The 27,857-nt window shown below is 50.0% G+C and overlaps 1 protein-coding gene and 1 long non-coding RNA gene across 3 annotated transcripts; one reads left to right on the top strand and one right to left on the bottom strand.

Annotated features, from left to right (window-relative positions):
- Positions 1-135: 135 nt before the first annotated feature.
- Serinc2 (serine incorporator 2) lies at positions 136-24,114 on the bottom strand. Of its 2 annotated transcripts, none has more exons than XM_040756525.1 (10): positions 24,100-24,114; positions 13,058-13,219; positions 12,263-12,453; positions 11,266-11,345; positions 10,651-10,788; positions 7,888-8,057; positions 6,169-6,259; positions 5,220-5,355; positions 1,950-2,159; positions 136-660 (listed from the first exon to the last, which is right to left on the bottom strand). In XM_040756525.1, exons 2-10 carry the CDS (start codon positions 13,091-13,093, stop codon positions 525-527), a joined length of 1,188 nt encoding a protein of 395 aa, XP_040612459.1. In that variant the 5' UTR covers positions 13,094-13,219; positions 24,100-24,114; the 3' UTR covers positions 136-524. The 2 variants fall into 2 exon arrangements, with proteins under 2 accessions (XP_040612459.1, XP_005079567.1); XM_005079510.4 differs by lacking the exon at positions 24,100-24,114 and adding an exon at positions 23,900-24,021.
- LOC121143917 lies at positions 23,053-24,454 on the top strand. The gene is made up of 2 exons (XR_005881221.1): positions 23,053-23,850; positions 24,205-24,454. It is a non-coding gene; the product is annotated as an uncharacterized LOC121143917 (long non-coding RNA).
- Positions 24,455-27,857: the final 3,403 nt, after the last annotated feature.

The following is a 27,857-nucleotide window of genomic DNA, read 5'->3' as shown; positions in this document are numbered from 1 at the left end:
AACCCATGCTCTCTATCCTGCCCATCATACTCTTCAAGACCCTTGTCCCCAGGCATGACATTCTACTCTCCACCCCCAGGTAGGTTAAGGAGGCACAGAGCCTCCCACCAAGGGTGAGGAGCACAGGACATGGAATTCATACACGTGTACAGGCGTGTTTATTGGGTGGAGTCTTAGAGACTCAGTAAGGCACATGGTCTAGGAGGGGGTGGATTCTGAAGGCCTGGAGCACAGGCCTTGGTGTGGGCACCCCAGTGGGGTGCGTACTCCTGCCAGATGAGCAGCTCTGGGCCACTCTCTCTTCTAGGGACCCTGAGAACAGGGTTTCTTCTGTCTCAAGGGTGAATGTACATGGCCAAGGCAGGGGTGTGGGGCTTGAGCATAATGTTCCACAGACCCTGGAGGCACTGAGAATGGAGGGGCCTGACTCGGGCAGGTCCTAGAAGAGGGTGGGTGGGTGTGGCCAAGGGTGGGGTGGCCCTTGTTGAGCCCCAAGGTACCAGTGGGCAGGCTGCAGGGCCTTCTCAGCTGAAGTCTCTGTTGGGCAGGAGCAGGGGGGCCACCAGGGTCCACAGGTAGAGCAACAGCCCCGCCCAGCTGGCACAGATCTTCACCCACACAGAGGTCCATGTGCTGATCATCTTCCGGGTCTCACCAGGGCTGGAACACAGCATCAGGTTCATGAGCCTGGCCCCCAATCTTGGCCTCCCATCCTGCAGCCTCAGTCTTGTTCCCTGACTTGACGAGCCAGCTGAGACATCTAAATTCAACCCTGGCTCTTACCCCACACCTCCAATCCCTGTGTCTCACACTAGAGACACATTGGCCTTGGGACCCTGGGCCACAGAACCAATCTTGACCCCAATTCTAATCTTGACTGGACTCCCAGGCCTTGACTTGACCTGCCTCCTGGTCCCTCACGTTGTCACCCTGAGCTAGGCATAGAGATGCACACCTAATCCTAGCATTTGGGAGGCAGAGGCAAGCAGAGTGGGAGTTCAAGACCATCCTTGGCTACATGGTAAGTCTGAGACCAGTCTGGGATACACGAGACCCTGTATTTCAAAAGCAAAACAAAAAAGTCTGAGAGCCAGTGGCCCAGGCCTGTAATCCCAGTCTCCCAGGGAAGTGAGGCAGGAGGATCTCAAGTCCAAGGCCCACCTGGGCTACACAGAGAAGCCCACCTTTAGTACTTTGTCACCTAGTTCTTTGGCATCACCCCTCACCCCTGAGGACCGATGAGCTCTGACCTTAATCCTGCCTGGCCTTGACTTTGGTCCTTAATCCGATGACTCAGCTTTGACCCCTGACTTCAACTCCTTGCTACCCTATTGGCTTGATGACCTCTGAGCCTCAATTTTAACCAAATGACCTAACCCGAGTGTCTGCTGATACGCTATTGTTCCCAATAGTCTTGACAAGGTGGGACTCTCCAACGGTTCCAATCCCAACTCTGGACCTCTTGACTCTAACACTTGATTCTGTGACTTCAATTCTGATACTGTATCCTAATCCTGCCCCTCCATGCACCCCCACACTGGACTCCCCCACAACCAAGGTCCATTTTGGTCTCTCTTTTTTTTTTTTTTTTTTTTTTTTTTTGGTTTTTACGAGACAGGGTTTCTCTGTATTGTTTTGGAGGCTGTTGGTCCAGCCTGGCCTTGAACTCACAGAGATCCGCCTGCCTCTGCCTCCCGAGTGCTGGGATTAAAGGCATGTGCCACCAACGCCCGGCCCCTTTTTCTCTCTTAGCAAAAGTGTGAGAAGCTGGGCCGATGAAGACACATCAGGGAAACTAGGAAGAACAGGGTAGGCTTTGTGGGGGTCTAAGACAGGCCCTGCTGCCTAGGTTCCCAAGCTTGAGAAGAAACCGGAAGACCCAGGAGTGACTGGAGGAAATACACAGTGAGTCCCCCCAGGCTCCCGCCCACCAGGCTGCCATAGCACACCTGTACCAGTTGGTAAGTGTCATCATGACATGCAGGGAGGCCAGCAGCAGGCAGAAGTGAAAGAAGGAATAGCTGTAGGTGACGCCATCCTGCTCGTTGTCATAGGCTCGGCCCTCACTGACGGCCACCTGCTGCTGCTGCACAGTGTCCAGGGGACACTCCTCCGTCTGCATCAGGCTGTTCACCTGCCGGTGGTCAGAGGACCGCAGGCTGTGGGAGAGGAAGGCAGACACAACAGAGTGTAACCCTGTGAGTCAGGGAACCTGTCACAACAGACTCAGGTGATTCAGGAGGCCCAGGAACCAACAAACAGTTCAGTCTACTCCAATCCTGACGACCCAATACAACTCTTCGAATCCTTGATTCCATCAAGTATGTCACAAATGCCCAGTACTGGGTATAAACTAAGTAGTCACTTCACCATTTCTAGAACAGGCGCTGAGTACTGAGTACCAAGTACTGTGAGCACCAAACCAGAGCTTCATTCATTGAAGTTTGGCTGGGTAAGTTTTTGACACAAACTAGGGTCATCTGGGAAGAGGGACCCTCAACTGAGGAATTCCTTCCACCAGATCAGCTGAAAGCAAGTCTTTGGGACATTATCTTGATTAAGTATTGATGTAGGAGGGCCAAGAAGGACCCAGTTCACTGTGTACAATGCCATCCTGGGCCGGTAGTTCTGAACTATATAAAGCCAGCTGAGGCTGGAGAGATGGCTCAGTGGTTAAGAGCACTGGCTGCTCTTCTAGAAGACCTGGGTTCAATTCCCAGCACCCACACAGCAGCTCACAACTGTCTGTAACTCCAGTCCAGAGGAGCTGGCATCTTTATACAGATACACATGCAGGCAAAACACCAATGCTCGTAAATAAATGAAAAAATTTAAAAGAAAAAGAAAGCCAGCTGAGCAAGCCATGGAGAGTAAGCCAGGAAGCAGCGTTGCTCTGTGGCTTCTGCTTCAGTTCCTGCTTCCGGGTTCTTGACTTGAATTCTTGCTCAAACATCTTCCTGTGAGGGACTGTTTGTTGCCTGGAAGTGTGAGCCGAAATAAATCCTCTCCTCCCAAATTGCTTCTTATCATGGCATTCATCATGGCAATAGAAAGAAAATTAGCCAGGCGGTGGTGGCGCACGCCTTTAATCCCAGCACTCGGGAGGCAGAGGCAGGTGGATCTCTGTGAGTTCGAGGCCGGGCTGGACCGACAGCCTCCAAAACAATACAGAGAAACCATCTCATAAAAAAGAAAGAAAGAAAGAAAATTAATCCAGGTTGTTTTTTGAGTGGGAGGATGTATGTGTATGTGTGCATGTATGCATGTAGGTGTCCTTGTCTGTAGGGACATGATGTATATATGTGTGTGTACATGTGTGTATAAGTGTGTATGTGTGTATATATGTATGTAGATGTGTATATGCATATGTGTATATATGTATTCATTGTATGTATATGTGTATGTATGTATGTATATGTGTATGTATATATATCTGTGTGTATGTGTATATGTGTATGTATTTGTGTGTATGTGTGTATATATGTATTCATTGTATGTGTATGTGTGTGTGTGTGTGTGTGTGTGTGTGTGTGTGTGTGTGTGTGTGTGTACACATGTAGGTCAGCAGATAATGTTAAGTTTCTCCCTCAACTGTTCATCCACTTTCTTTTTTGAGAGAGGGTCTCCAATGAACCTGGAACTTAATATTTCAGATACACTGGCTGTCCAGCAAACTTCTGAGCCCTTCCTGTATCCACCCTGCAGTAGTAGGGTTACAGTGGTATGCTGTAGGTGTGTGCTGGGTTATAGTAGTGTGCTGTAGGTGTGTGCTGTAGGTGTGTGCTGGGTTACAGTGGTGTGCTGTAGGTGTGTGCTGTAGGTGTGTGCTGGGTTACAGTGGTGTGCTGTAGATGTGTGCTGTAGGTGTGTGCTGGGTTACAGTGGTGTGCTGTAGGTATATGCTGGGTCATAGTAGTGTGCTGTAGGTGTGTGCTGGGTTACAGTGGTGTGCTGTAGGTATATGCTGGGTCATAGTAGTGTGCTGTAGGTGTGTGCTGGGTTACAGTATGTGCTGTAGGTGTGTGCTGGGTTACAGTGGCGTGCTGTAGGTGTGTGCTGGGTTATAGTATGTGCTGTAGGTATGTGCTGGGTTACAGTGGCATGCTGTAGGTGTGTGCTGGATGTAAACTCAGGTCCTCATGTTTCCACAGCTTGTACTTTCCACTGAATCATAATCACTGTACTCTGGTTATCTTGTGTGACAGTCTCATGTAGTCTAGGCTGGCCTGAAACTCAGTCATTATGTAGCCCAAATTGTTCTGAAATTCACAGCAATCCTGCTTATGTTTCCCAAGGGTGGGAATTAAAGGCATGCGTCATGTCTGGAAACTTTGAGCTTTGTTATTCTTAGGTATTTAGTGTTAGGGATTGCCTTCATGTTTATGAAAAGAAAGCAGAGGGAGGTCAGTGGCAGAGCATTGGCCCTGGCTAGATCCCAGCACTGAAAACAAAGACAAAAAAAAAAAAATACACGGGTTGACAAGATGGCTCAGTGAGGTAAAAGTTCTTGCTGCACAAGCCAGGAGACCTGAGTTTCAAACACAACCCATGTACAGATGGAAGGAGAAAAATGACTTCACAAACTTATCCTCTGACCTCCACATATGTACAGGCACTCACACGCACACATCATGCTTACATATGCAAGAATACTTTTTTAAACGCCTGTATTTTATTATCTGGGTTCTGGCCTTTCTTGGGCTCTTGGTTAGCTAATGAATGAATCACTACATTAGACATTTTGAAGTTGTACTTGGATTTTTTTTTTACAGCTTGTACCTTAATACTTTCATTCTTTGCTGTTTCTATTGGCTCATAGCATTGTTTTAATAAATTCTATGAAAAAAATCTTCATGAAAATAATAAACAGAGCCAGGGGCATGGCTCAGCAGGTCAAGTCACCTGCTGCCAAGCCTAATGACATAAGCTCAGTCCCAAAGGATTGAACTAAGAGGGGTATTTTCTTGATTGATTGATGTGGGAGGGCCCAGCCTACCGTGGGTGGTGTCATGCCTGGGCAGATGAGCCTGGATTGTATAAGAAAGCGAACTGAACAAGCGTCGAAAGCCAACCAATAGGCAGTGTTCCTCCATGATGGACTGTGACTGAGATACACACTCTCAGTAAAGTCGGTTTTGGTCATGGTAATTATCACAGCAATAGAAAGCCCCCAGTCCTCCCTCACTCCCCAGCTAAGTACCCCCCCAAGGCCATGGTACCTAATGAAGAAGGTGCACAGGAGGAAGACGACAAGGCCCACGATGCTCGGGGCATCCCACCACACGGTGCTGTAGTCCTCCAGGTCCACCTGGCTTGTTCCATTTCTAGTGGGCAGGTGAGGGTTGCATTTTTGGTCTGGGAAAGAAACACAGATACCTTTAACCTTAGTTGACAGGATCTAGAAGACAGGGAACTCTCACTAAAGATGTGTTAAGTATAATAGGTTTGAAAGACAATAAAAGATAATTTGATAATGCAAATTAGAATAGAAAGTAAATTAGGTACAAGACTTTCGAATCATCAAGAAAGATTAGATGATGGAGTATTTTGTCTGAAGTGGTCAAATGCTATAGACTAGACATTGCTGATGTACTTATTGCCTGTATATATTGTATATAGTTATTATACTTATTGTGTATACAGTTTTTTATATTAATTATAACTTTTTAAAATTTTAGACAAAAAGAGGGGGATATATGGTAGTATCTTGCTTATACAAATAAAGCCTGTCTAGCTAACCATAGAGGTCTGGAGGTCTGTACAGACAGACAGGAAGTGAGGCTATAAGTAGGGAGAAACAGGAAATCTCTTTCTTGTCTGCTAAGGCGATAAGGAGATAAGGTGTGACTGTGGCTTGCTCCTTCTTCTCTGATCTCTCAGCATTTTCCTCTATATCTGACTCTGACTTTTTATTATCTAAACCAATTAAGAACATCATTTACATTTTATGAGAATAGAGAGAGAGCTGACCCAAGCGGAAAGACAGACAGACACACATGACCCTCTAAGGCCCAGCAGTAGACAGCAGATGGCAGGTACAATGAAGACAGATTAACAACTCTTCCTGTCTACCCCCAACCAAGACTGAGCCTCTGGGTGTCCCGGACCCTGTGACAACCCTAACACTTCAGCAGGCCACTGCTGAACCAGCGCCTGAATCACACTCACCGGGGACGTTGGATAGGGCCAACCAGGTGACAAACATGGTATACAATGTGACGATGGAGGCCTGCAGCAGACCTGAGTTGGGCTGGGCATTCTGGCAATAACAGTTCATGGGTTAGAGCTCAGCCCACCAGATCACCCGCCGCGCCTCCCTACCCAAAACCGGAGCCCTAATTCTTTCTCTTGACACCCCAGATTACCAGCACCATTTCTTCTGCAAATGCTCAGGTCAGCCACTACCCCACCGTCACACTCCAGACACCCTGATACTTCAGTCTCCTCTGCAAATCTCTCCTACCTCAGCACCTTTGAAACGTGACACATCCCTGCCCCCACTGTCCCAGGGCGGGGATGTGTGTAGTGGTAGGGGAGCTGGAGGTGTGTGTGTGTGTGTGTGTGTGTGTGTGTGTGTGTGTGCGCGCACGCGTGTGTGTGTGAGCATGGAGGCCAAAGACAACCTCACCTGTCATCCCTCAGGAACCCTCTCTCTCTCTCTCTCTCTCTCTCTCTCTCTTTGGGAGACAAGGACTTGGGCTGAAGATGGCTCAGCCATTAAAGGTTAGGCTCACAACCAAAAATATTAGTGACAAGGACTCTCAGTGGGATCTCGTGCTTGCCAATTTGGCTAGACTGGCTGTCCCCACCTCCCCAGCTCTTGAATTATAAGCATACCCGACCTTTTTTATACGGGTGCTTTAAAAACCCGGTTGACTTTGGTTTTTAAAGCAAATGCTTTAAATGTGAAACATCTCTGCCGGGCGTTGGTGGCGCACGCCTTTAATCCCAGCACTCAGGAGGCAGAGGCAGATGGATCTCTGTGAGTTCAAGGCCAGCCTGGTCTACAAGTGCCAGGATAGGCTCCAGAGCTACACAAAGAAATCCTGTCTGGAAAAAAGTCAACCTGCAAGCCCTACCTGCCTAAGAACCAGGTAACTTCCTGGAATGCTGGGAGTTGCAGTTGTTTGAAAATAACAGTGTCACATACGAAATACAGTGGTCATATGGTTTTGTCCTTTAAAAGCCCCAATCCCTCTGTACTCCTTAAACTGTTTGTTCCTCAGTAAAGTGGAGATGACGATGACGGTTAGCTATTACTCTCTCTCTTCCTCTACTTCCTCACAGCCACACCCCCAACCTGTAGAGCAGATCTTGGTGACAGCAGTGCCCACCAAATGAGTGTGCATGCATCGCCTTCATAGGCTTCAACTTTCACCGTGGGACAAAAGAGAGGCCCCCAACCTTTGTACTGACTCCCCAAAACTTAAGTTTCCTGTCAACACTGAGATCCAAACTGGAAAATACCTGCAGGTACATACAGTGGTCAGAGATACTCTCTGAAGAGCTAAAGACCCTTCTGCCATTCCTGTCCACTGCCTCAGAGGGTCGATATCAGGAAATTGCACCCCACTCCCCAGTACCTCCTCCTGAACTCTGAAAATCATTTTTCTTGACTGGCACAACATTAATAACTACAGCTACAGCTGGAGTCCACTTGATACCTATATGTCTAATCAGACCTCAATCGTGAGAGCAACCCCAAAGAGCATTTACACTTGAGGAGGGAGGAGCACTTTCCCGAAGATGCCCAGCATGCAGATATGACAGCCAAATCAGGAGACCAGGAGCTTAGCTGGTCTCTTTGACCTGTCAGCCCCTGTCCTGGGACCCAGCTTCCCACATGAAGTCCCACCTGCAAAGGGGTTGTGCCAGCTGCAAGCTCACCTGGACCTTGGGCAGGACAGCAACAATGGAGACACAGACACAGAAGGTGAGGTTGAGGCTGATGAAGACCTTGCCCTCGTGGCAGGCACCAGACTCCGTGTAGTAGATGAACATCAATGCCACAGCAGCAATGGACAGCAGGTAGAAGAGGAATGTGAAGAAGAAAAGGCCTGGGCAGAGTGGAGATGAGCAATGGTTCAGAGGCAGGAGGCAGAGGCAGGACCATCAGCCACCCCACAGGGCTGCAGCCACCCTCCTGCCGTGGGCCTCAGGTCCCTGAAATATGGAATGGCACCTTTGTGAGTTCCTGTCCCAACCCAACCCATAATGACTCACATGTTATACGGAGGTGACTGCCACTCCAAGAACAATAAAGACAAACAGAGCTATACTGGGCATCATTGCACCACTGTGATTTGAAAAGAACTTGCTGGTAGGGCTGCAGACAGCGCAGCAGTAAGAGCACTTGTTGCTCTTACAAATGCCTGGGGTTTAGTTCTTAGAATCCACATGGTGACTCATAACCATCCATAACTCCAGTTCCAGGTAGTGTATCCCCCTTTTTTAACCTTCACAGACACCGGGCACACACACAGGCAAACACCCATCCACATAAAAGAAAATAAACCCAAGATAATTTGCTGGTAAAGCCCTTCAAGACTATATAGAATATGACGGATCCATCTTGTACACCCCATTATATGTTTAATCTCCGCCTAAAGTTCAAGTTTGGGTTAGACAACTTCAGCAGTCTTAGATCTTGAATATGCAAAAATTTTGTAATCTAGAAAAATAACTAATGATGAATAATCCAGCAATAAACCCAGGCTCCAATTCAGGCTCAACCAGGCTCAAACTCAAAATATACCATTTTCTAAAACAGTCTCATTCACTTATCCTCTTATTGTTATTATTCTGAGATAGGGTCTCTCTTTGTAGCCCTGACTGTCCTGAAACTTGCCATGTAGACCAGGCTGGCCTCGAACACACACAGATCCACCTGCCTCTGCCTCCCAAGTGTGGGGATTAAAGGTGTGTGCCACTACCACCAGGCTAAATTTATTTATGTATATGTTTTGTTTTAATGTATGAGTCTCCTGCCTGCATGCCAGAAGAGGGCATCAGACTCCATTATAGATGGTTGTGGGCTACCATGTGGGTGCTGGGAACTGAACTCAGGACCTCTGGAAGAGCAGCCAGTGCTCTTAACCTCCGAGCCATCTCTCCAGCCCCAAACTTTGGTGGGTTTTGCTGTATTTCCTTGGCCACAAATTAAATTCCCTGGCCATAAATAATGATGAGTGAAATAGCAAGCTTGCCTTCAAGTTCCTGCTTGAGTTCCTGCTTGAGTTCCTGCCTTGACTTTCTTCAACAATGGGTTCTAACTTTTAGGCTGGAAAGAAAGAAAGAAAGAAAGAAAGAAAGAAAGAAAGAAAGAAAGAAAGAAAGAAAGGAAGGAAGGAAGGAAGGAAGGAAGGAAGGAAGGAAGGAAGGAAGGAAGGAGAGAGGGATGAGGGAGGGAGGGAGGGAGGGAGGGAGGGAGGGAGGGAGGGAGGGAGGGAGGGAGGGAGGAAGAGGAAAGGAACCTTTTCTCCACGAGTTGTTTTGGGTTGTGGTGTTGTATCACAGCAACTAGAACACCCACTGAGGAAGGGTCTTGCTATAGCCACTTAGGCTGGCCTTGAACTTCTGAACTCAATTCATCCCCCTGCCTCAGTCTCCCAAGTAGCTGGCTCTGCCATCACTTGCTGCCAAGACCAGCTTACCTTAGTACTTTAAGATGACAATGCAAAGCTTGTAAAACACAGGCTTCATAATCTCACAACCTTCCTAATAATTTCACAACCTTCCTAATAATTTCACAACCTTCCTAATAATTTCACAACCTTCCTAATAATTTCACAACCTTCCTAATGTATCCCAACCATCGTTTCTCTCTACACTCACACAATACCGACACTTGATTTTGTTATTGAGCTCTCACCATTGCTGGGCCTGGGGTTGCACACAAGTTCAGGCCTGCCTGGGCTATAGAGGGAGTCCCAGGCTAGCCTGGGCAACTTAGTGAGACTGTGCCTCAAAGTAAAAAGTAAGAAGTGGGCCGGGGATGTAGCTTGGTGGTACTGTGGTTGCTTGCCCAGCGTGTTCAAGATCCTGGGTTTAATCCCCAGTAATATTTTAGAAAGGTTGCCAGGAGGTGGTGGGGCACACCTTTAATCCCAGTGTTTGGGAGGCGGAGGCAGATCTGTGTGAGTTCAAGGCCAGCCTGGTCTACAAAGCAAGTTCCAGACAGCTAGGGTTGTTACACAGAGAAACCCTGTCTCGAAAAAGGAAAGAAAGAAAAGGTTATACTATGGAATTGTCATAAGTACATGGTAAGATTTTCCTTAGTTGCTCACAAAACAAGGGCGTTGTCAACAGCTCATGAGACCTAGCGATTGGACCAGCAGGTTCAGAACAGTGTGAAGGGCAATGAGTGTAGCCTAGGCTTTCTTGGAGACTTCCGGTAAGTGCAGGGGATTCAGCAGGACAATCTGCTGCTAGACTTGCAGTGACACCGCTTAAAGTATGGCTGAGCCACCACTAAAAGGGCCTGGCACATCACTGCTCTGTGTAGTCTGCCCCTCAGAAGCTATGAACCTCAACCCCTCAGGGCCCCTCAGGCAGCTTCCCACGGCCAGGCCTTTCCTCCAGACTTCAGCACCAGACCCTGATCCAGCACGGCACCCAGCCCCTCAGGGTGGAGGCCAGCACGGCACTGACCTGCGTACCAGGCCGGGGAGTCACACTCCTCAGCCTTGCACAGCCACCGCTGATTCCAGGAGTGGGCGAAGTCAATGAACAGGATCAGCTGGATGAGGATGAAGAGGAAGGAGCCCACGACGCCAAAGTAGAACCAGACTGTGGGGAGAGAGCAATGAGGCAGGTGGCCGGGGCCGTAGGAGTGACTGACTGTGGGGACAGCAGGTGGCTGGGGCAGTAGGAGTGACTGACTGTAGGGACAGCAGGTGGCTGGGGCCGTAGGAGTGACTGGGGACAGCAGGTGCCCAGGGTTCCTAGCATGGCTTCACTCGGGTGTCCTCTCTCAAACACACAGGCTCATTCGAGAGTCACTCATGTCTTACGCTTCATGGGGCACATAGAGAGAAGCAGAGTCCCCCTCTCTTGGCGTGGCTGAGTTGGACTCAGGCTAGGTGTCCCCCGCCCCCAGTTACCCCAAGGCTTCAAAGCCTAGCTCCAGGATGCTGTCCAGGGAGAGAATGTAGGGGACCATCAGCCACCTGGAGTCAGTGTGATTCGGGGCAAAGAGGCACCCCCACTCTCCCACCCACCCCACCCCCTCTCCGCTGCCCCTCCCTTGTCTTCAGATCCACCTACTCTTGGGAAAGGAGCCATCAGGGATGTAGAAGGCACCCACGGTGATACCCACGAGGATCAGGAATTTAAAAAACCAAAACCTGCAAGAGAGATGAAGGGGGAATCTGAATGGGGACATTGACATATGGAACCAGAGCACAGGCAGCCCAGAACCCCCCCCCAGGGACAGGTCCTGGGATGGATGAAGGGGCATGCTGGTGATCTGATAGACACAGGGTCTTTTCCTCTCCTAGAAAAAGCCTGGAACTCACGACAGAGGGAAGAACCAAGCAATGAGATTATCACTAAACTGCTGTGTGATCTCAGCAAACCAATAGTCTCTGAGCTTTTTCCTCATTTGAAAAAATGGATTTGAGTAGGGGTAGCTATGTGTCACGAAAGCATGAGACTGACATTTGATCTTCAGCACCCACATAAAAACCCAGACATGCTTGTCGCTGGGAGGCCTGGCCAGGCTAGTGTAATCAGCCCCAGATGAGAGATCTTAGAGAGAGAGAGAGAGAGAGAGAGAGAGAGAGAGAGAGAGAGAGAGAGAGAGAGCAGACACACAGACAGACACACACAGAGAGACAGACAGAGAGAAAGACAGACAGACAGAGAGTAACAGAGAGACACAGAGAGAGAGAGAGAGAGAGAGAGAGAGAGAGAGAGCAGACACACAGACAGACACACACAGAGAGACAGACAGAGAGACAGACAGAGAGAGAGACAGACACAGAGAGAGTAACAGAGAGAGAGAGACAGAGAGACAGAGAGAGAGAGACAGAGAGAGAGAGAGACAGAGAGAGAGAGAGAGAGAGAGAGAGAGAGAGAGAGAGAGAGAGAGAGAGAGAGAGAGAGAGAGAGAGAGAGAAGGTGTAGTGGATGGCTCCTGGGTACAGCTGAGGCTGACCTCTGGCTTCTACCAGTGAGGGCAGGGTACAGAGGTCTCGGGACAGGCAGAGGGGAGGAGAGCCTTCCAGGGGAGTGTGCCAGGGGGCAGGTGGTCGCCGCTCACCCATTCTGGATGGCCGCTCGCGGGTCCCGGCTGCTGCGGACGCAGAGCATGAGCAGCATAAAAAAGAAGAAAAAGGCCGCGGTGGCGAAGCACATGCGGTAGACAGCGCGGAAACCCAGCAGGGAGCCGCAGTCCAGGGGGCCCTGTAGGACCACGGGTTGCTGGGTCCTGTCTTCACACACCCAGGGTAGCTGTGGACACAATAGGGTAGCTTGAGGGCCACGCCAACAGAATCCTGCAGCCTCCCATCAGGTCTGAGCCTCCATTCCCATGGCCTGTTTCCCACTCCCTTTGGGGCTGAACCCTAAGAGAGGCTGCTAGACTCCTATGCCATAGCAGCTCCCTCCTAACTCACCATTTCCCTGCTGTCACAACCGCCCAACCCCTATCTCAGTGTGTGAAGCTCTGCTTCCCAGGGTGGTCTCACTAAGGGGCCTGCGGGACCACCACCTCCCCACCACCACCACCCCGCCCCCGGGAGAGTTGGCCTTTCTACGGACTCCGCAGGGATCCACACCTATGCACAAATCAAGAGGTTAAGTTTTGGGTCTAAAAGCGCCCACTAGAGGCGCATTAAGATCAAGTCAAGATTCCTGCCCAGAGAGCTTCAGTATTCACGGGGAGACGCACTCTCGCGACCTGCCTCTAGAGGGCAGTCTCGATGAACAGAACCATCCTGAAGGAAGGAGGCTCGTGTCCGCCCACCCCCTGCCACCTGCCCATTATCAGCATCTTCCCTTGATTATGGAGGCCCGGGCAATCCGGGCGCCTCCCAAGCCCCTCCGGGACACTCACCTTGTAAAGCTGACTCTCCACCCCGGGGCTCAGCATGATGATGGACACCAGCACGCCCAAGAAGAGAAAGCAGGTGAAGAGGAGGCGGCTCACCGTGGAGTTGCGGGTTGAGGGGCAACAGCCGCATAGGATGCAGGGTGCAGAGCCGCAGAGGCAGGATGCCTAGGGGAGGCAGGGACGGCAGCCCGGTCAGTTCCCTTCACTGCATGGACACTCAATACAGGCCACCTGCTCTATCCTCAGTCTTCAAGCCTGTGCTGAACTGGGGAGAGGACCCTCATTTAACTTTCTAGCCCGAGATTAAAACTGAATCCACATAGGACCACAAAGCCTGTGGCAGCAGAAGTGAGGGCTGGGCTCACGCTATCACTGAGACGGAGGGAGTGATTAAAAAGAAAACCAGAAGGCCAGCTGTCACTGATGAATGACCTGTGTGAGCTGTATTTCCCCTTCCATAAAACAGGGATCATGAAGGTAGCCACTTTTCACAGGGTAGTTGTGAGAAGGAAGTAGAGTGTTTAACTTGTTTTGTTTTTTTTAGATTTATTTTATGTATACTGATGTTTTGTTTGCATAGACATCTGCAGACCAGAAAGCTTTGGCTCCCATAGATGGTTGTGAGCCACCAGCCATATGGTTGCTGAGAACTGAACTCAGAACCTCTGAAAGAGCAGCAGCCAGTGCTCTTAACCACTGAGACATCTCTCTGGTCCTGGTATTTAAACTGTAAACCCAAACCAGGTGTAGTAACACATGCCTGTAATCCCTGGGGTAAAAGGATTAAGTGTTCAAGGCCAGTCTTAGTGACATAGTGAGTTTGATGCTGCCTGGGCTACATGAGACCTTGTCTCAGACAGACAGACAGCAGACAGACAGACAGACAGACAGAATGTAAGCTCCTTGGGATCCCTTATCTCTTCCCCAGATCATTTTTCTCCATAGTTCTCTACTATTCTTTGTATCTCACTTGTCGGTCTGCATCTTCCTTGTAGCCAAGATGGATTTTGGCCTGCTTTGTTCACTGGGTCAGACCGCGAAACAGTGCCAAGAACCTACTAGGGGCTTATAACTATGTGTTCAATGAACATGAAGTGTCTGGCATAGAACCAGATACATGTTAAGCCCTGAAAAACCAGGATGTTTAAAACATCCGAAATGGAGACTTCCCAGTGGCGGCGGAGCTGGGGCTGAACCCATTGTGGACAGCTAATGGTAGCTTAGCGCCTCTCACCATCCACTGCCTAGGCTGCAGTCTTCCTGGGCCGAAACCACTGAGGGGTCAGGGAGGCAACACCATAGACACCATAGTTGAGTCAGTGAAGGGACTCATCCCTCTGGGAAGCCAGGGCCCAAGCACAAAGCCTTGAAGAAACAGCCTGTAAGGCATTACGCTGGCCTGCCCTGGCAGAATGCACTCAGGCAGCACCCTGGTCAGCCCAGGGTTCCATGACTACTAGTCTGCACGCAGGTGCAAAGGACCCTTTAAAAGAAAGTCCCCGCCCACTTATGCCCTCCTTTCTGGTCTCTCTTTCCCTCTCTCTTTCCTGCTGTTCCCCTGGGGCAGACAGGACTCTTCCTGTCTCCCTCTTCTCTTCTGTCCTTTCTCTGTCTCTCTGTCTCTGTCTCTTTCCTTCCCCCTTCCCTCCCCTTTCTAATAAAACTTGTCACTTAAACTCTGCCCAACATGTTTGTCCCCGAGTCTCAGTCACCCTCATCTGCCATGGAATCCGCCAAGGTTCCCCACTCTCTTTATCATTACACAGCTTCCCTGCCCAGCCACAAACAGCCCAGGTCCTCACCCAGGTGTTTAAGAACCCAAAATGAACAATCCTCCATGGACCAAAAGGTCCTTAAGCCAAAAGCTACCACCGTTTAGTAAGCTATTGGGATACTTGAGAGATCCCGTTTCTGTAACAGAGCAAGCCAGGCTGGTTTTGACTGGGTTGTCAAGTCCTCAAAGAAGTGAGCTGAGGGCTGAAGGGCCAGGAGGCAATACCAGACCCAGAGAGGGAAAGCGCTCCTGTCCAGGGCAGCAGGGGCTGTTGCCTTTGAGGAACGAATGGAGAAGGCGTAGTGAGCTGGCAGTGTGATGTCTGATGGGCAGATGGGACCAGACAGGACCACACAGGACCACGGTTTCCATCCGCAGGACACTGGACACCTGCCAAGAGTACACAGCCCTGGCTGCAGAAATGAGCTCGCCCCGTAGGGTCAGCTTGGCTGACAGAAGCTTTAGAGGCTCCTCTGGGAACTTTCTGGACCCATTGGGGACACAACACTCCATGTGGCTGCCTTCCCATCTGCCTCTTCTCCAAGACTGAAGCATCCCTGGAAATCCTGTCACTCACAAAGCCGAGTGCAACACGGATGCTAAATAAGTACAAAATAGTTCTAATCCAAGTCTTCCAGATGCCATAGCCATCTTTGGGTAAGCCAGAGACACTTCCCATTTTACACATACAGATGATGAGGTTAAAGGTTAAAGGGCTTAGCAGAGGTCATACAGCAATACAGTCACAGCACTGAGGCTGGGAGACAAAAGTGGCAGGAAGGGCTAGCTGCAGGGTGAGTGGAAAGCATGCCATTCACCCGTGGGATGGTTCCCATCTACAAATGAAGAAAAAGACTCAAAAGGGTGACAGGAGACAGGGCATGGTCACACACACCTAGAATCCCGGCACTCCAGAGGCAGAGGACTGAGGGAAGAGGATAATGACCTGAAGACTATGTTAAGCTAAATAATGCATTTGAAGCCAGCCTTTCCATCTCCATCACCCCCCCCCCAAAAAAAAGTTTCATATGACCGAGATCTGTAAATCAGCCTAGGAGCTAGGATTGCAACTCAGGTCTTCGCTGCCAAGGCCAGGCTTTACCCACAGACACCACTTCCCAGCCCACAGGCTATGATGAGAGTGTCATTTAATTTCTAAACGCCCCAGCCATGCAAACATTCCCTGCAAAGCTAGAGTAAACCACGAAGGCCTTCCCTCCTCAGGTGCCTGGTTCCATTAGGCCCCACCTCTGGCTCATTGAGTCCACTTTCACTTTGTGCCACTTGGAACAGTCAGACATGCAACCAGGTTCCAGCGAGATGCTGTTTCAGTTCATTCTGTTTCATAGAGGTCAAAATCCAGAAGCTTTCCCAGAGCGTCCTGAGACCTGAAATGTCAGTGTCTCAGGTCCTGATATGGAACCAGAGGGCCCAGGTTAAGAGAGACACAGGCCCAACACACTGCTCCCCCGTGTGCAAATCCATAACTGTTTCATCTACCGGCCACCCTGGCCCTGCCTAGACCAGCTCCCACCAGAGCTGCTTCCTACAGACACACTGGCCTCTGGGCATGAGGGAGAGTGGCCACATGAGCTCACAGGAATACTGGAAGTGCACCGTGGTGCTGTACAAGGCAGGAAATAACTGAAGGAGGCTGACAACCAGGCGCCTGTCAAGTACATTATGGCACTTCACGGCAGGGTTGCTCTACTGGTGTGTGTGTGTATGTGTGTGTATGTGTGTGTGTGTATGTGTGTGTATGTGTGTGTGTGTATGTGTGTGTGTGTATGTGTGTGTGTGTGTGTGTGCTGCAGCACATTAGATCACCATCTGCTGATTTCACAGACATGAACATAATAAAGGTTTCAGTCACATGCACACCTGTCACATCAGCTGTTCAAGAAGCAAGGCAGAAAGGTTGTAAGCTCAGGGCCAGCCTGGACTACAGAGTGAGGTCAAGGCGAGACCCTAGTTCAAAGTAAAAATTTTAAATATCTGAAGATGTAGCTCGGTAGTGCTGGTTTGGCTCAGTCTCCAGTATTACAAAAATAACTCAGTCATTCTTTCTGAGACAGTGTCTGCTTGACCAAGTTGGCCTCAAATTTGCTACACAGCTAAGAATGGCCTTAAACTCCTGATTTCAATCTTCCAGCCTCCACCAAAAGCTTTTTTAGATAGGATCTCACTACGTAGCCCTAGCTAGCTTAGATCTTGATATACAGACCAGGCTGGATGTTACTCACAGAGGTCTGCCTGCCTCTGCCTCCTGAAGGCTGTGATAAAGGCATGAGCACCAGACCCTGTTTCTTAGCATCTATCTGACTGACCCTGGGGAAGTCTCTGCAGGGAACCCTCAGAAAGCAGCTGGCCAGCCTCTGTTGCCTGCTGACAGCAGTGGAGAGTTTTTCCTCCCCCAACAAGCCACACAGTTTTGGAGCCAGGTGGGCAAAGGTCATTCATCTTCCTGGCTGGTTGCCCCTAGAAACACTTGTAGGGCACTTGGTAGGCAGAAGAGGTAGCTCAGAGGCCACAGTTTTGGGCTGTGTTTAAAACAAAATGGCCTTCACTCCTAGCTGTACATCCAAAAGAAATCAAAAGGTACTCTCAAACCAATTACTCACACACATGCACCCATGTTTGCACACCGAACACCAAGTTCTTGGATGAGTGAACAGATAAAGTTTGGTCTAAATATACACTGAGTGTCAATATAACTCTTACAAAGGAAAAGCTGGGTGTGGGTGGAACACACCTGTAACCCCAGCAATTGGAAGGCAGAGACAGTGCAGGGCCAGCCTGAGACACACCGTGAGATGTGCCACACAAATAAATAAATAAAAATTCCAACACAAGCTACAACCTGCATGACATGACTCCGACCGTCATAATCCAGGCGCCAAGGACATGAATGGCATAAGGAACTCAGAATAGCTGAATTCGTTATTGAGGGGAAGTTTCGGTGCGCTGGTGTAGTGACCAAGGCCTGCACCAGGGTTTCGGTCTACGGAAGTGAAAAGGCTACTGCAGACAATGCTGGTGATGGCTGCAAAGCGGGGTGAACTGTAGTAAAACTGGCTAAGTGAAGCCAAGGGAGACTGAGGTAGGAGAAACCCTTGCACTCTGGTGGCCGAGGCTGGTCAGCGTCACATATTAAGTCCTGACTCAAAAGAAATAATGGCTGCAGTGGCAGAGTGTATTTAACCACAACGGGGGCAGAGGCAGTGGCTGTGATGTAGCACAGGTGCCTAACCTGGCCAAAGCTTTGTTTTTGGTACTGGGTGAGGTGGTACTCCTGTACTCAGGAGGTAGAGGCAGGAGGGTCAGATGTTAGTCTGAGGCTAACCTGGGCTACACGAGACCCTGAAGGGGTGGGAAGAAATGAAAAGAGAGTGAGGAGAGAGAGAGAGGAGGAAAGAGAAGTGGTAATAAACGGAAAGGAAAGGAGGGCAAGCTGCCTCACCTCCCTGAACCTGCTGCCCCAGCTGGGATGTGAGGTAGACAGAGGCACAGATAGCACTTGCCTTGAGTGCAATGCCTAGTACGCAAACAGACAAAGCTAGAGGTGATAGCCCACACCAGTACTCCCAGCACTTGGGAAGCACAAGCAGGAGGATCCAGAGTTCGAGGTTATCCTCAGCTACATCACAATAATCCAAGACCAACCTAAACTATGTGAGACCGGGTCTCAAAAATCAAAACATAAAACCAAGGAGGAGGAGGGAGGGGAAGGGGAGGACAAGACTGTAGAAGCAGCAGCCACCGACGCCACTGGATTTTCTGGATTTCTGCAGGGGCTGAGTGGTACTGGGAGGTAGCCACTGTTCTCGAAGCTTACACCAGTGAGTCTGGATTCACCCCCAGAGGCAATGGGATCCACTGCCAAAGAAGAGTGACAGCAGCTTTATACTTAGTGACAGAACTAAAATGAGGAGGCAGATGGGGAAACGGGTGCAGGGAGAGAGTCACTGGCTGCTCTGAGTCACCCAGAAGACAGAACTGACACCAAGAGACAAGATGGCAGTTATCACTGGGTGCCTGCACTGACAGTATTCACTCTGACAATGCCACTTGCCTGGGCTGTGTCATTTAACTAGGTCTGTCTGGGAAGGTAAATGACAAGGTCCTTGAGGACTAAAACAAAGATCAAAGATCCAAATGGTAGGCATTATACTATATAGTATGGTATGATATGATGTGATATGCATTTCTTCACTATTTAAAAGCCAAAACTTGGCGCAGGGATACACCCTACAGCCTCCACAAATCACCGTGGTCTTGTGAGCACAGAGGGAGAGACAGCTGAAGGCTCCCACACCTCTCCCTGCAGGCTCCCAGAGCTGGCTTGGCACCAACTTTTCCAGCGTTTCCCCTCCCTGGACTCAGCATTCTTATATATGAAATGGCTCTTGGGCAGGACACTAGCTTGGCCAAGTTCAGGCTCTGCATATGGACAGCTCTGAGCTTCATGGTGTTCTCTGATGTCTCCACTTCCTCACCGGCAGTCCTCAGTAATTCACCACTGTGTTGTGCCTATGGTTTGGCTGCTCCATGTTGGCTTAATGCAAAATATGTCCATGCACCCCTCTCGGTACTGTTAGGGAGCCCTACTTGGAAAAGTTGTAGGTTTATTGACTATAAATGACTGGTTGTTCCTGTCCAAAACATTCTCAAGTGCCATTACTTACCTCCCTAATAAGAACAGCTGTGGAGTTCTTTCCACGGCCCTTTGGGGGCGTGTTTTATATTTGTTGGGCACACATATAGCTGTGGACAGTCAGGAAGATGAATTCTGCTTAAACTGTATAATTTTGATGAATAGAAATACTAGGATATTTTCCATTACTCAGACTGACACAGCCTTTAATACAGACAAGCTAACTTTAGACTTCAAAGCAGAGTCAAAGCAGGCTGGTTGCCTCCTAGAGACAAGGCCTTTTTCCCAGGCGTTGTTTTACTGATTCAAGGCCAGAGCTTGAAGCAACTTTAGTCTGCACATACTCTATACCACTCACGGTCCAGCTAATTGTTATTGTTAAGTCTTGAATTCTAATTCCATTTTCTCTCTGGGAACCCTCACCAACCTAGAGCTACATGCATGGGTCAATGTGACATCGATAGCCTAAGGGAAACTACGTGACTTATCATGTGTTATGAGAAATGGGTAGAGCCCTGAAAATGTAATTTATAATTGTCCAAGTTTTGTCTGAGGGAGAGTGGAGGCAGCTGAGCAGCAGTGGCCGCCAGGCTAGCAAGCAAAGAGAAGGATCTACAGCTAATTAGGAAGCTACATAGAGGGGAGTTTTTTGTTGTTGTTTTACTTTTTGTTGTCTTGTTTTGTTTTTCAAGACAGGGTTTCTCTGTGTAACAGCACTAGTCATCCTGGAACTTGAGGAGATCCGCCTGCCTCTGCCTCCCAAATCCTGGGATTAAAGGCGTGAGATAACACTGCCTGACTTGAGGAGGCATTTTTTAAAGAAACAGGAATGAAGAAAGTTAGCTTTAGATCGTGTGAACCTGTTCTTTCCCTAAAGCCCTTTTTAGATAGATAAGAATTTTTCCTAAACCTTTACTACTCTGAGACTTTCTTTTTATTACCTGGAGCAGATCTAGGAGCTGGCTTTCCATGGTCTGTGTCAACAAGCAACAACAACAATTTAAAAAATTTTTTCATTCCCATGGGGCAACTTTTCCCAGAAGCAGAGTACTGCTGGCATCAAGGAGTGTCCCCCTGCACCACCTACTACTATTTTGCTGTGAGGAAATCACTGAATCCCTCTGCCCCAGCTTCTTCATCAGAAAAATGGAAATCAATTTTTTGAGACGATTCCCAGGCCCAGGACTCAAGCTAAGGATGACCTTTGAACTTCGGATCCTTCTTTTTACTTCTTTTAATTTAGTGAGTTTGGAGTATTTGGTTGGTTGGTTTTTGGTTTTTTGAGACAGGGTTTCTCTGTATAGTCCTGGTTGTCCTGGAACTTAGTCTGTAGCCCAGGCTGACCTTGAACTCAGGGATTCTTCTGCCTCCACCTCCCTATGCTGAGATGATCAAGCCCAGTTTATGCTATACTAAGACTAGAACCCAGGGCTTCATGCATTCTAGGCAAGTACTCTACCAATCAAGCTACAGGCCCAGCCTGAAATGGAAATAATGCCAACTACATCACTGGGATCTTCGGGAAGATTAAACAAAAGGACATATATACAGGGTGACAGTTCATGTCAAGTGTCAACTTAAGAGGACCTAGAGTAATCTCAGAGACAAATATGTAGGCCTGTGTATAGGGGGGGTATCTAGATTAATTCCCTGAGGTGGGTAGACCTGTGTAAACGTGGCTGACAACATCCTGTGGGCTGGGGTCCCCGACTGAAGGGCAAAGAAAGCTGAGCACAGACATCCACATCTTTCCACTTCCTGATTGTCTGGGCAATGTAACCAGTGGCCACAAGCTCCTGCCACCAAGCCTGCCCTGCCATAACAAATGGTTGCCTCAAACTGAGAGCTGAACTAAACCTCCCTCCTAAAGTTGCTCTTGTTGGGTATTTTGTTGCAGCAATGAAAGCAAATACTTATAAATACATAAGTGTCTTTCTTGCAGTGCTGGGCCTGTGCCACAAGATAGCTCCATTCCTGTGTGGTGGTGGCCACTGTTGGCATGGTCACCTGTAAAATGGAATAACAATGCCATAGGATTTCTGGGAGAATCAGTGAGACAACATGACCAAGGGCATTGATACAGGACCTGGCATACTAAATGTCAGAGGGCACCAAAGGAAGGGGGCAAGTCCCTTACAGATACTGGATAGTAACTGGTTTCCTACTCTGCCCTAGACCAGCTATGTCTCTAAGCAACCAGAGTGGGGGAGGGGAGTGAGGGAAGAAGCCTGGGCCAAGAATCAGATTTTTTAAAAATTATGTATCCCAGGCTTACTTGAAACTCACTATGTAGTAGCAGCTGACCTTGAACTCCTGGTTCTTCTGCCTCTACATTCTGAACACTGGGATTATAGATATGCATCACTATGTCTGGCTTCAGACTTTAAATTTTTATTTTAGATTTATTTTTTATTTTATGTGTATGAGCATTTTACCTGCATGTATGTCTGTGCATTCTGTGTGTGTGTGTGTGTGTGTGTGTGTGTGTGAGTGTGCAGTGCCTGAGGGAATCAGAAGAGGGCACCAGATACCTTGGAAATGGAGGTACAGACAATTGTGAGCTGCCATGTGGGCATTGGGAATCCAACCCAGGTCCTCTGGACTAGCTGCCGATGTTCTTAACTGCTGAGCCATCTCTCTAGCTCTCTGGCTTCAGATTTTAAACCTGACTGTAATTCCCTCATATTTTCACTGTGTGTCCTGAGACAAGAGAGCTAACCCCTGTAAACTGAGGGTCTGAGCAAGCCTGTCTGGCCTCAGCTCTGACAACTGTGCACTGGGTGACTCAGAGCATGTCTTGGCTCTGTTCTCCAAATGGAATTCTCCACTTACATGTTCTCCAAAGTAACCACAGCTCCCACACTGCCCACTGGCCGTACACAGGAGCTGGGAGGCAGTCTCCATCCCTCACCTGTCCATCTCCCCCAACAGCATATATACCAAGGGAAGCACTGTCGTGGCCTGCAGCTCACTGATGGGGAGACCAAGACACAGGGAATGGCAGGCAAGTCTGCCCTCACAACCCCCACCACCCAAGCAGGGCATGGGTAACCAGGCGAAACCAGATGTGAATCTTGTGGGCTGTGAGTGGGAAGGTCTCCCTCCCTAACCAGGAAACAATTCTCTGGAAAGGACATGGATATCAGCAAGTAATATCCTTGCTCATGATCACCAGCACACACACACACACACACACACACACACACACACACACACACACACACACACGCCAATGGAAACAGAGGCCCAAGAGAGGGCAAGAGTTGTGTCCAGGGACCCACTCCATTGCCTGCCTAGACTGAGCTCACTCTCAGAAAATGACTACAAAGAAAACCTCTAGATGCCCAGCTCTCTCCTGGGCACCCACTCCTAACACGCACACAAATCAGGGACAAAGGAAGCAAGTCCTGAGCCTTCCTTCAGCAGTCAGCCGCTGGAGCCCCTCTCCGCCCCTCTTTGTGTGGGGCCAGAAGGGGAGGGAGCTGTCTGAATGAACCTCAGATTTAATGAAGGGAAGGAAAGGGGGCTGGGAAAGGGAAAGAATGGGCCTCCCAGCCGGGTATGACTGAATCCCCTCCCCTGTGCTGGTTGCTGCCCCAAAACAGAGCTGGCCACCCGCCTGGTCCCCAATACAGGCGACCAGGTGGGCACACACAACCTCCTTCGATTTCTAGGTCTTCGCGAATCCAAAGTTTGGCCCAGGTGGTCAGTGACAACCGACACCAATCTCGCTCAAGGGAGCAGAAGGGGGGTAATACCCAACCCCCACCCGTTTCCCAGCTCGGGCCGGAGGAGAAGGGTCCAGCATTTACAGGGGAGTGCCCAAGAAAGAGCGGGCCAGACTGCGCGCAGAGAGAGGATGCAGACGGAGTCGGTTACGACGCTCAGACAGACAGACTGAGCCCGAACCCTAGGGACGCGGGCAGGACAAACACAAAGAACAGACTGAGCCAGTGAGCCAGGCGACAGGGACAGACAGAATGACGGAGGCTCTACCGGGGGGGCGGGGGGACAGAAGCGCAGTCAGAAGGGAGCCGGGACTTTGCCAGTCACACAAAGAGTCCCCGCGCCCCGGAGAGAGACGCGCCACGCATCCGGAGGCCGATCCGACTTGCGGCGCGCGCGGCGGCGGCGGGGCTCCCCGCACCCGCTGCGGGCCTCAGTGTCCCGGTTCCCGGAGCTGAGACGCCCAGGGCGTCCGGCCGCGCCCCACCCCTCCCCCGCAGTCACCAGAGCGGCGACCAGCTGTCCAGCGCCCGGCTACCGATGCCGAGTGGCTGCGGGATGAGGATAAGAAGCGCGCCCATGGGGCCCTGGAAAGACAAGTTTGGAGGAAGCAAAAAAGAAGAAAGTACTTGGAGGACGAAGGTAAGGAAAAAGTGAGCGGGACCGCAGCAGGGACGGGGTGGGCACTCACGCAGCTGAGCAGGGAGCAGGCCCCCAGACAGGCCCCCATGGTTGAGCGGGGCGCCGGGCGCCAGCCTCGGATCCCGGATCCTGTGAGATTCCAAGCGCTTGGCTGGCCCCACCCAGGGCCCCGCCCCGCCCTGGCCCCGCCCCACCTGCCGAAGTCACTCGACACTTTTCGGCCACGCTCGGAGGCCTCCTAGGACTCACCTGGGACAGGTGCTGGAGCTAGACTTTACCGAAAGAGGTTCAGATGGGGAAAAGCCAAGTACTTATGTGGGCGGGCGCAACCCCACCCAACTCTGTCTGATCTAGGCTTGTATCCTGAACCAATGCGAGGATAGGAAAATACACCTGGATTTGAACATCGCCAGGGCCATTGTGTGACCGACCGGACCCCAGGAGCTGTCACTAATACAGGAAGAATCTAAGAGGTGGTCCTCGGTGACTCCCTTGGACTGTGGCACAAAACCTTTGCTCGATCTATGGGTGCTGAATGATAAATTATTGGATAAAAAGGAGGGCGGTAATGAAGCTGAGTCAGTAAAGTGCTTTGCTTACAGAACATGCATGAAGCCCTGGGTTTGATCCACATAAAACGGCATGGTGACTCATGCCTGTGATTCCAGCACTCGGGAGTCTGTGGAGTCAGGATTAGAAATTCAAGATCATCCATGGCTTCGTAGCCAGTTCTAGGTCAGCCTGGGCTACATAAGATTCTGTGGAAGGAAAGAAGAAACGGGGGGCCGGGGGGAGGAAAGGAGAGAGGGACAGACAGATGGAAGAGGAAGATGGGGGAGCTGCTTTTCTTCTCCAAGCCTCAGTATCCACTATTGAAATGAAGTTACTTACCTCATGGGACTGTTACAACACACAGCAAGTACTCAATAAATAGAAGCCCTCATCATCCAGTCCTCTTTAAGGTCCCCAGCCTCATACATACCTCCTCTCCACCTACCTATTCTTCTAACTGCTGGCCCTGCCTTGGGCCACTCTCTCTCTCTTCTCTCTCTCTCTCTCTCTCTCTCTCTCTCTCTCTCTCTCTCTCTCTCTCTCTCTGTCTCTGTCTCTATATCTCTATCTCTGTCTCTGTCTCTGTCTCTCTCTGTCTCTGTCTCTCTGTCTCTGTCTCTCTCTCTGTGTCTCTCCCTCTGTCTCTCTCTCCCTGTCTCTCTCTGTCTCTCTCTGTCTCTGTCTCTGTCTCTGTCTCTCTGTCTCTGTCTCTCTGTCTCTGTCTCTCTGTCTCTGTCTCTGTGTCTCTCTGTGTCTCTCTCTGTCTCTGTCTCTCTCTCTGTCTCTCTCTGTCTCTCTGTCTCTCTCTGTCTCTCTGTCTCTCTCTGTCTCTGTCTCTCTGTCTCTCTGTCTCTGTCTCTGTCTCTCTCTGTCTCTCTCTGTCTGTCTCTGTCTCTCCCTGTCTCTCTGTCTCTCTGTCTCTCTGTCTCTCTGTCTCTGTCTCTCTGTCTCTCTGTCTGTCTGTCTGTCTCTCTGTCTCTCTGTCTCTGTCTCTCTGTCTCTCTGTCTCTGTCTCTGTCTCTCTGTCTCTGTCTCTGTCTCTCTCTCTCTGTCTCTCTGTCTGTCTGTCTGTCTCTCTGTCTCTCCTCAATACTCCTTGCTCCTTATCCATTTGCAGCCACAACCTCCTAGCTCAGGGGGTCACTAGGAGGAGGACATCCTGGCAGGTCATCAGGGATGAGCAGAGATCTGTAATTATGGTAGCTCACCCCCAGCCTTCTCCTGCATCAACTCTAGATCATATAATGTTAGGGAAGGAAGTGCATAGGCTTTAGCTGGCCCCAGGGGCCAAAGATCTTGCCCAACTGCTTCCCTGGGTGATTCATACAGCACCTGGCTGAGCTGGTAATTGTGCCAGGGCAGTTCTGCAAATACCCTACACTTTCCCCCCTCCACACATCAGCCCGTGTGGTGCCTTTCTCCTGAAAGTCCTTTTCTTTATCCACTGGTGGTGCCTTCAAAGAGCTGCTCACATCCCACATCTTCTGGATGAAGAGAACCATGACCACAGCCTACGACCTGGCCCAACTAGGAATGAAGCTCTGCCCACTTCCCTGGCGCTTCCAGAACAAAAGGCCCTCACATATAATTCACCTTATCAGAGTTCAGGCAAGAGCCACGCTCTTTTGTGGCACCGTTTGAATCCGTGTCTGTGCTACCAGTAGCACCCCCTTTCCATGACCCAGCACGGTAGGATGCCCGAGACACAGAGGGGTGACAGCTAGGGTTCCTACACTGTCTGAGCCTCCCAGCGCCTATGCCATCTTGGGGACACCTCACCTACTCTGCCTTGGTCCCCTCCCCTAAAGTATGGGTGGTTACTCTGCTCAACCCCACAAAGTAGGTATGAGATCCGAAAGCATTGTCTAAGAAGTAATTGCTTTTGGGGGTGCTGGGGTGGTTGAGGCAGAATCTCACTGTGTAGCCTTGGCTAGCCTAGACTTGATTTGTAGAGCAGACTGGTCTCGAACTCACAGAGCTCTGCCTGCCTCTGCCTCCCGAGTGCTGAGACTAAAGGCATGTGTCACCATGCCCGCCCAGCTGAACAGCTGCTTTCTGAGAAGAGAGGGCATTAACGTGGCTGGAAATTTCCATGACAGAATTCTGAGCTGTCATGGTCCTGGCCTTACCCTGGCCTGAGACTGAGGCCAGCTAGGCTCTGGAATCCCCCTCATCACCCTGTAGGAAAGAACCAGCCCTATGCAGACTACTCACTGTGTAGTCCTGTTCCGGTGCCCCCTCCTCTTTCAGCCTCACACTTCTCATCTGTAAAATGGAAACAATCATTTTGCTCAGGTTATCTCAGGGGCTGGTTATGCTATAAAGAAGGGGATTGAAAGGTTTGTTGACTTGGCAACCTCAGCCCCATCAGATTTTCTCTCAACCTTCAACCTCCTGTACGGGACTAGAATAACCGTCTCTCACACCTCCAAAGACAAGATCACAGTCAGCAGCTGTGTGACCATGACAAGTCACCCAGCCTCCCCGAGCCTCACAGGAGTGCTAGGATGCTGATTCAGCTCCTCCACTTAATGCCATGGAAACTGCATTCATTGAGAAAAATTGCAAGAGCCATTTGGTCCATCCCCTGTGCCCAACACCCAGGTGAGACATGCTCAGCTCCATAGTCCCCAAAAGCAAGAAAGCCCTGGCTTCCATAAGCCATTTGCCCCAGTGTTCTCTGACACACTATCACTTTACAAATCTGAAATATACGAACTAGGCCCTCCCAAGTCCTTAATGCCCCCTAACTTCCCACAATCCACTGGTACCCAATCCTCTCACCATCCTCCCGTCCATGAGGACTCAGTTGCACTCCTGCTTTGAGCCTCCTGTCCTCTGGGCCTCAGATCTCTGCACTGGCCTCTACTTCCTGCTCATGACCCATTTACAGAGTAGAGATGAGGCCATCCCTTATGAATATGCATGTAGGGTAATGAGGGCTTGGGATTGGGGGAGCACCTGGGAAGAGGCATAATCACTATCTACCTTGCTCTCTCCATCCAAACTCCCAACCAGGATGGTCCTTCCTCTCAAAGGTGCATGGGAGCTGAAGCAACAACCCCAACATGGGCAACAACTGTTCACAAGTGCCTATGGCTACTGCACTTGGCAAAGAGCATCTCCTGTAAGACGTACCAAAGGTGGGACGTACCCAGTGGAGCAGAGCCGGTATGGAACCCATGTCCTTCCAGAGGATGGGACATCAGAGCTGCAGTGTTTAAACCCTGCTGCCAGGTGTTCAGCTGAGAACACTGAGCATATGGTCTTAGAGCCGCATCTGTACATTGCATGCCTGTTAGGTGACCAAGGTGTTTGAGGACAATTCAGGAACATGACGTCTCATGCCTGTGGTCCCAGTACTTGGCAGGAGGGTTGCCATGACTTTGAGGCTAAACTGGACTACAGAGTGAGATCATGTCTCAAAAAAACTCAAAAAGCAAGAAGAAAAGAAA

Source organism: Mesocricetus auratus, unplaced genomic scaffold (genome assembly GCF_017639785.1).
Source record: "Mesocricetus auratus isolate SY011 unplaced genomic scaffold, BCM_Maur_2.0 Super-Scaffold_100014, whole genome shotgun sequence".
NCBI classification, from domain to species: Eukaryota; Metazoa; Chordata; class Mammalia; order Rodentia; family Cricetidae; genus Mesocricetus; species Mesocricetus auratus.
Note: the sequence above shows the minus strand (reverse complement) of the source record. Positions and strands in the feature narration are given on the sequence as shown.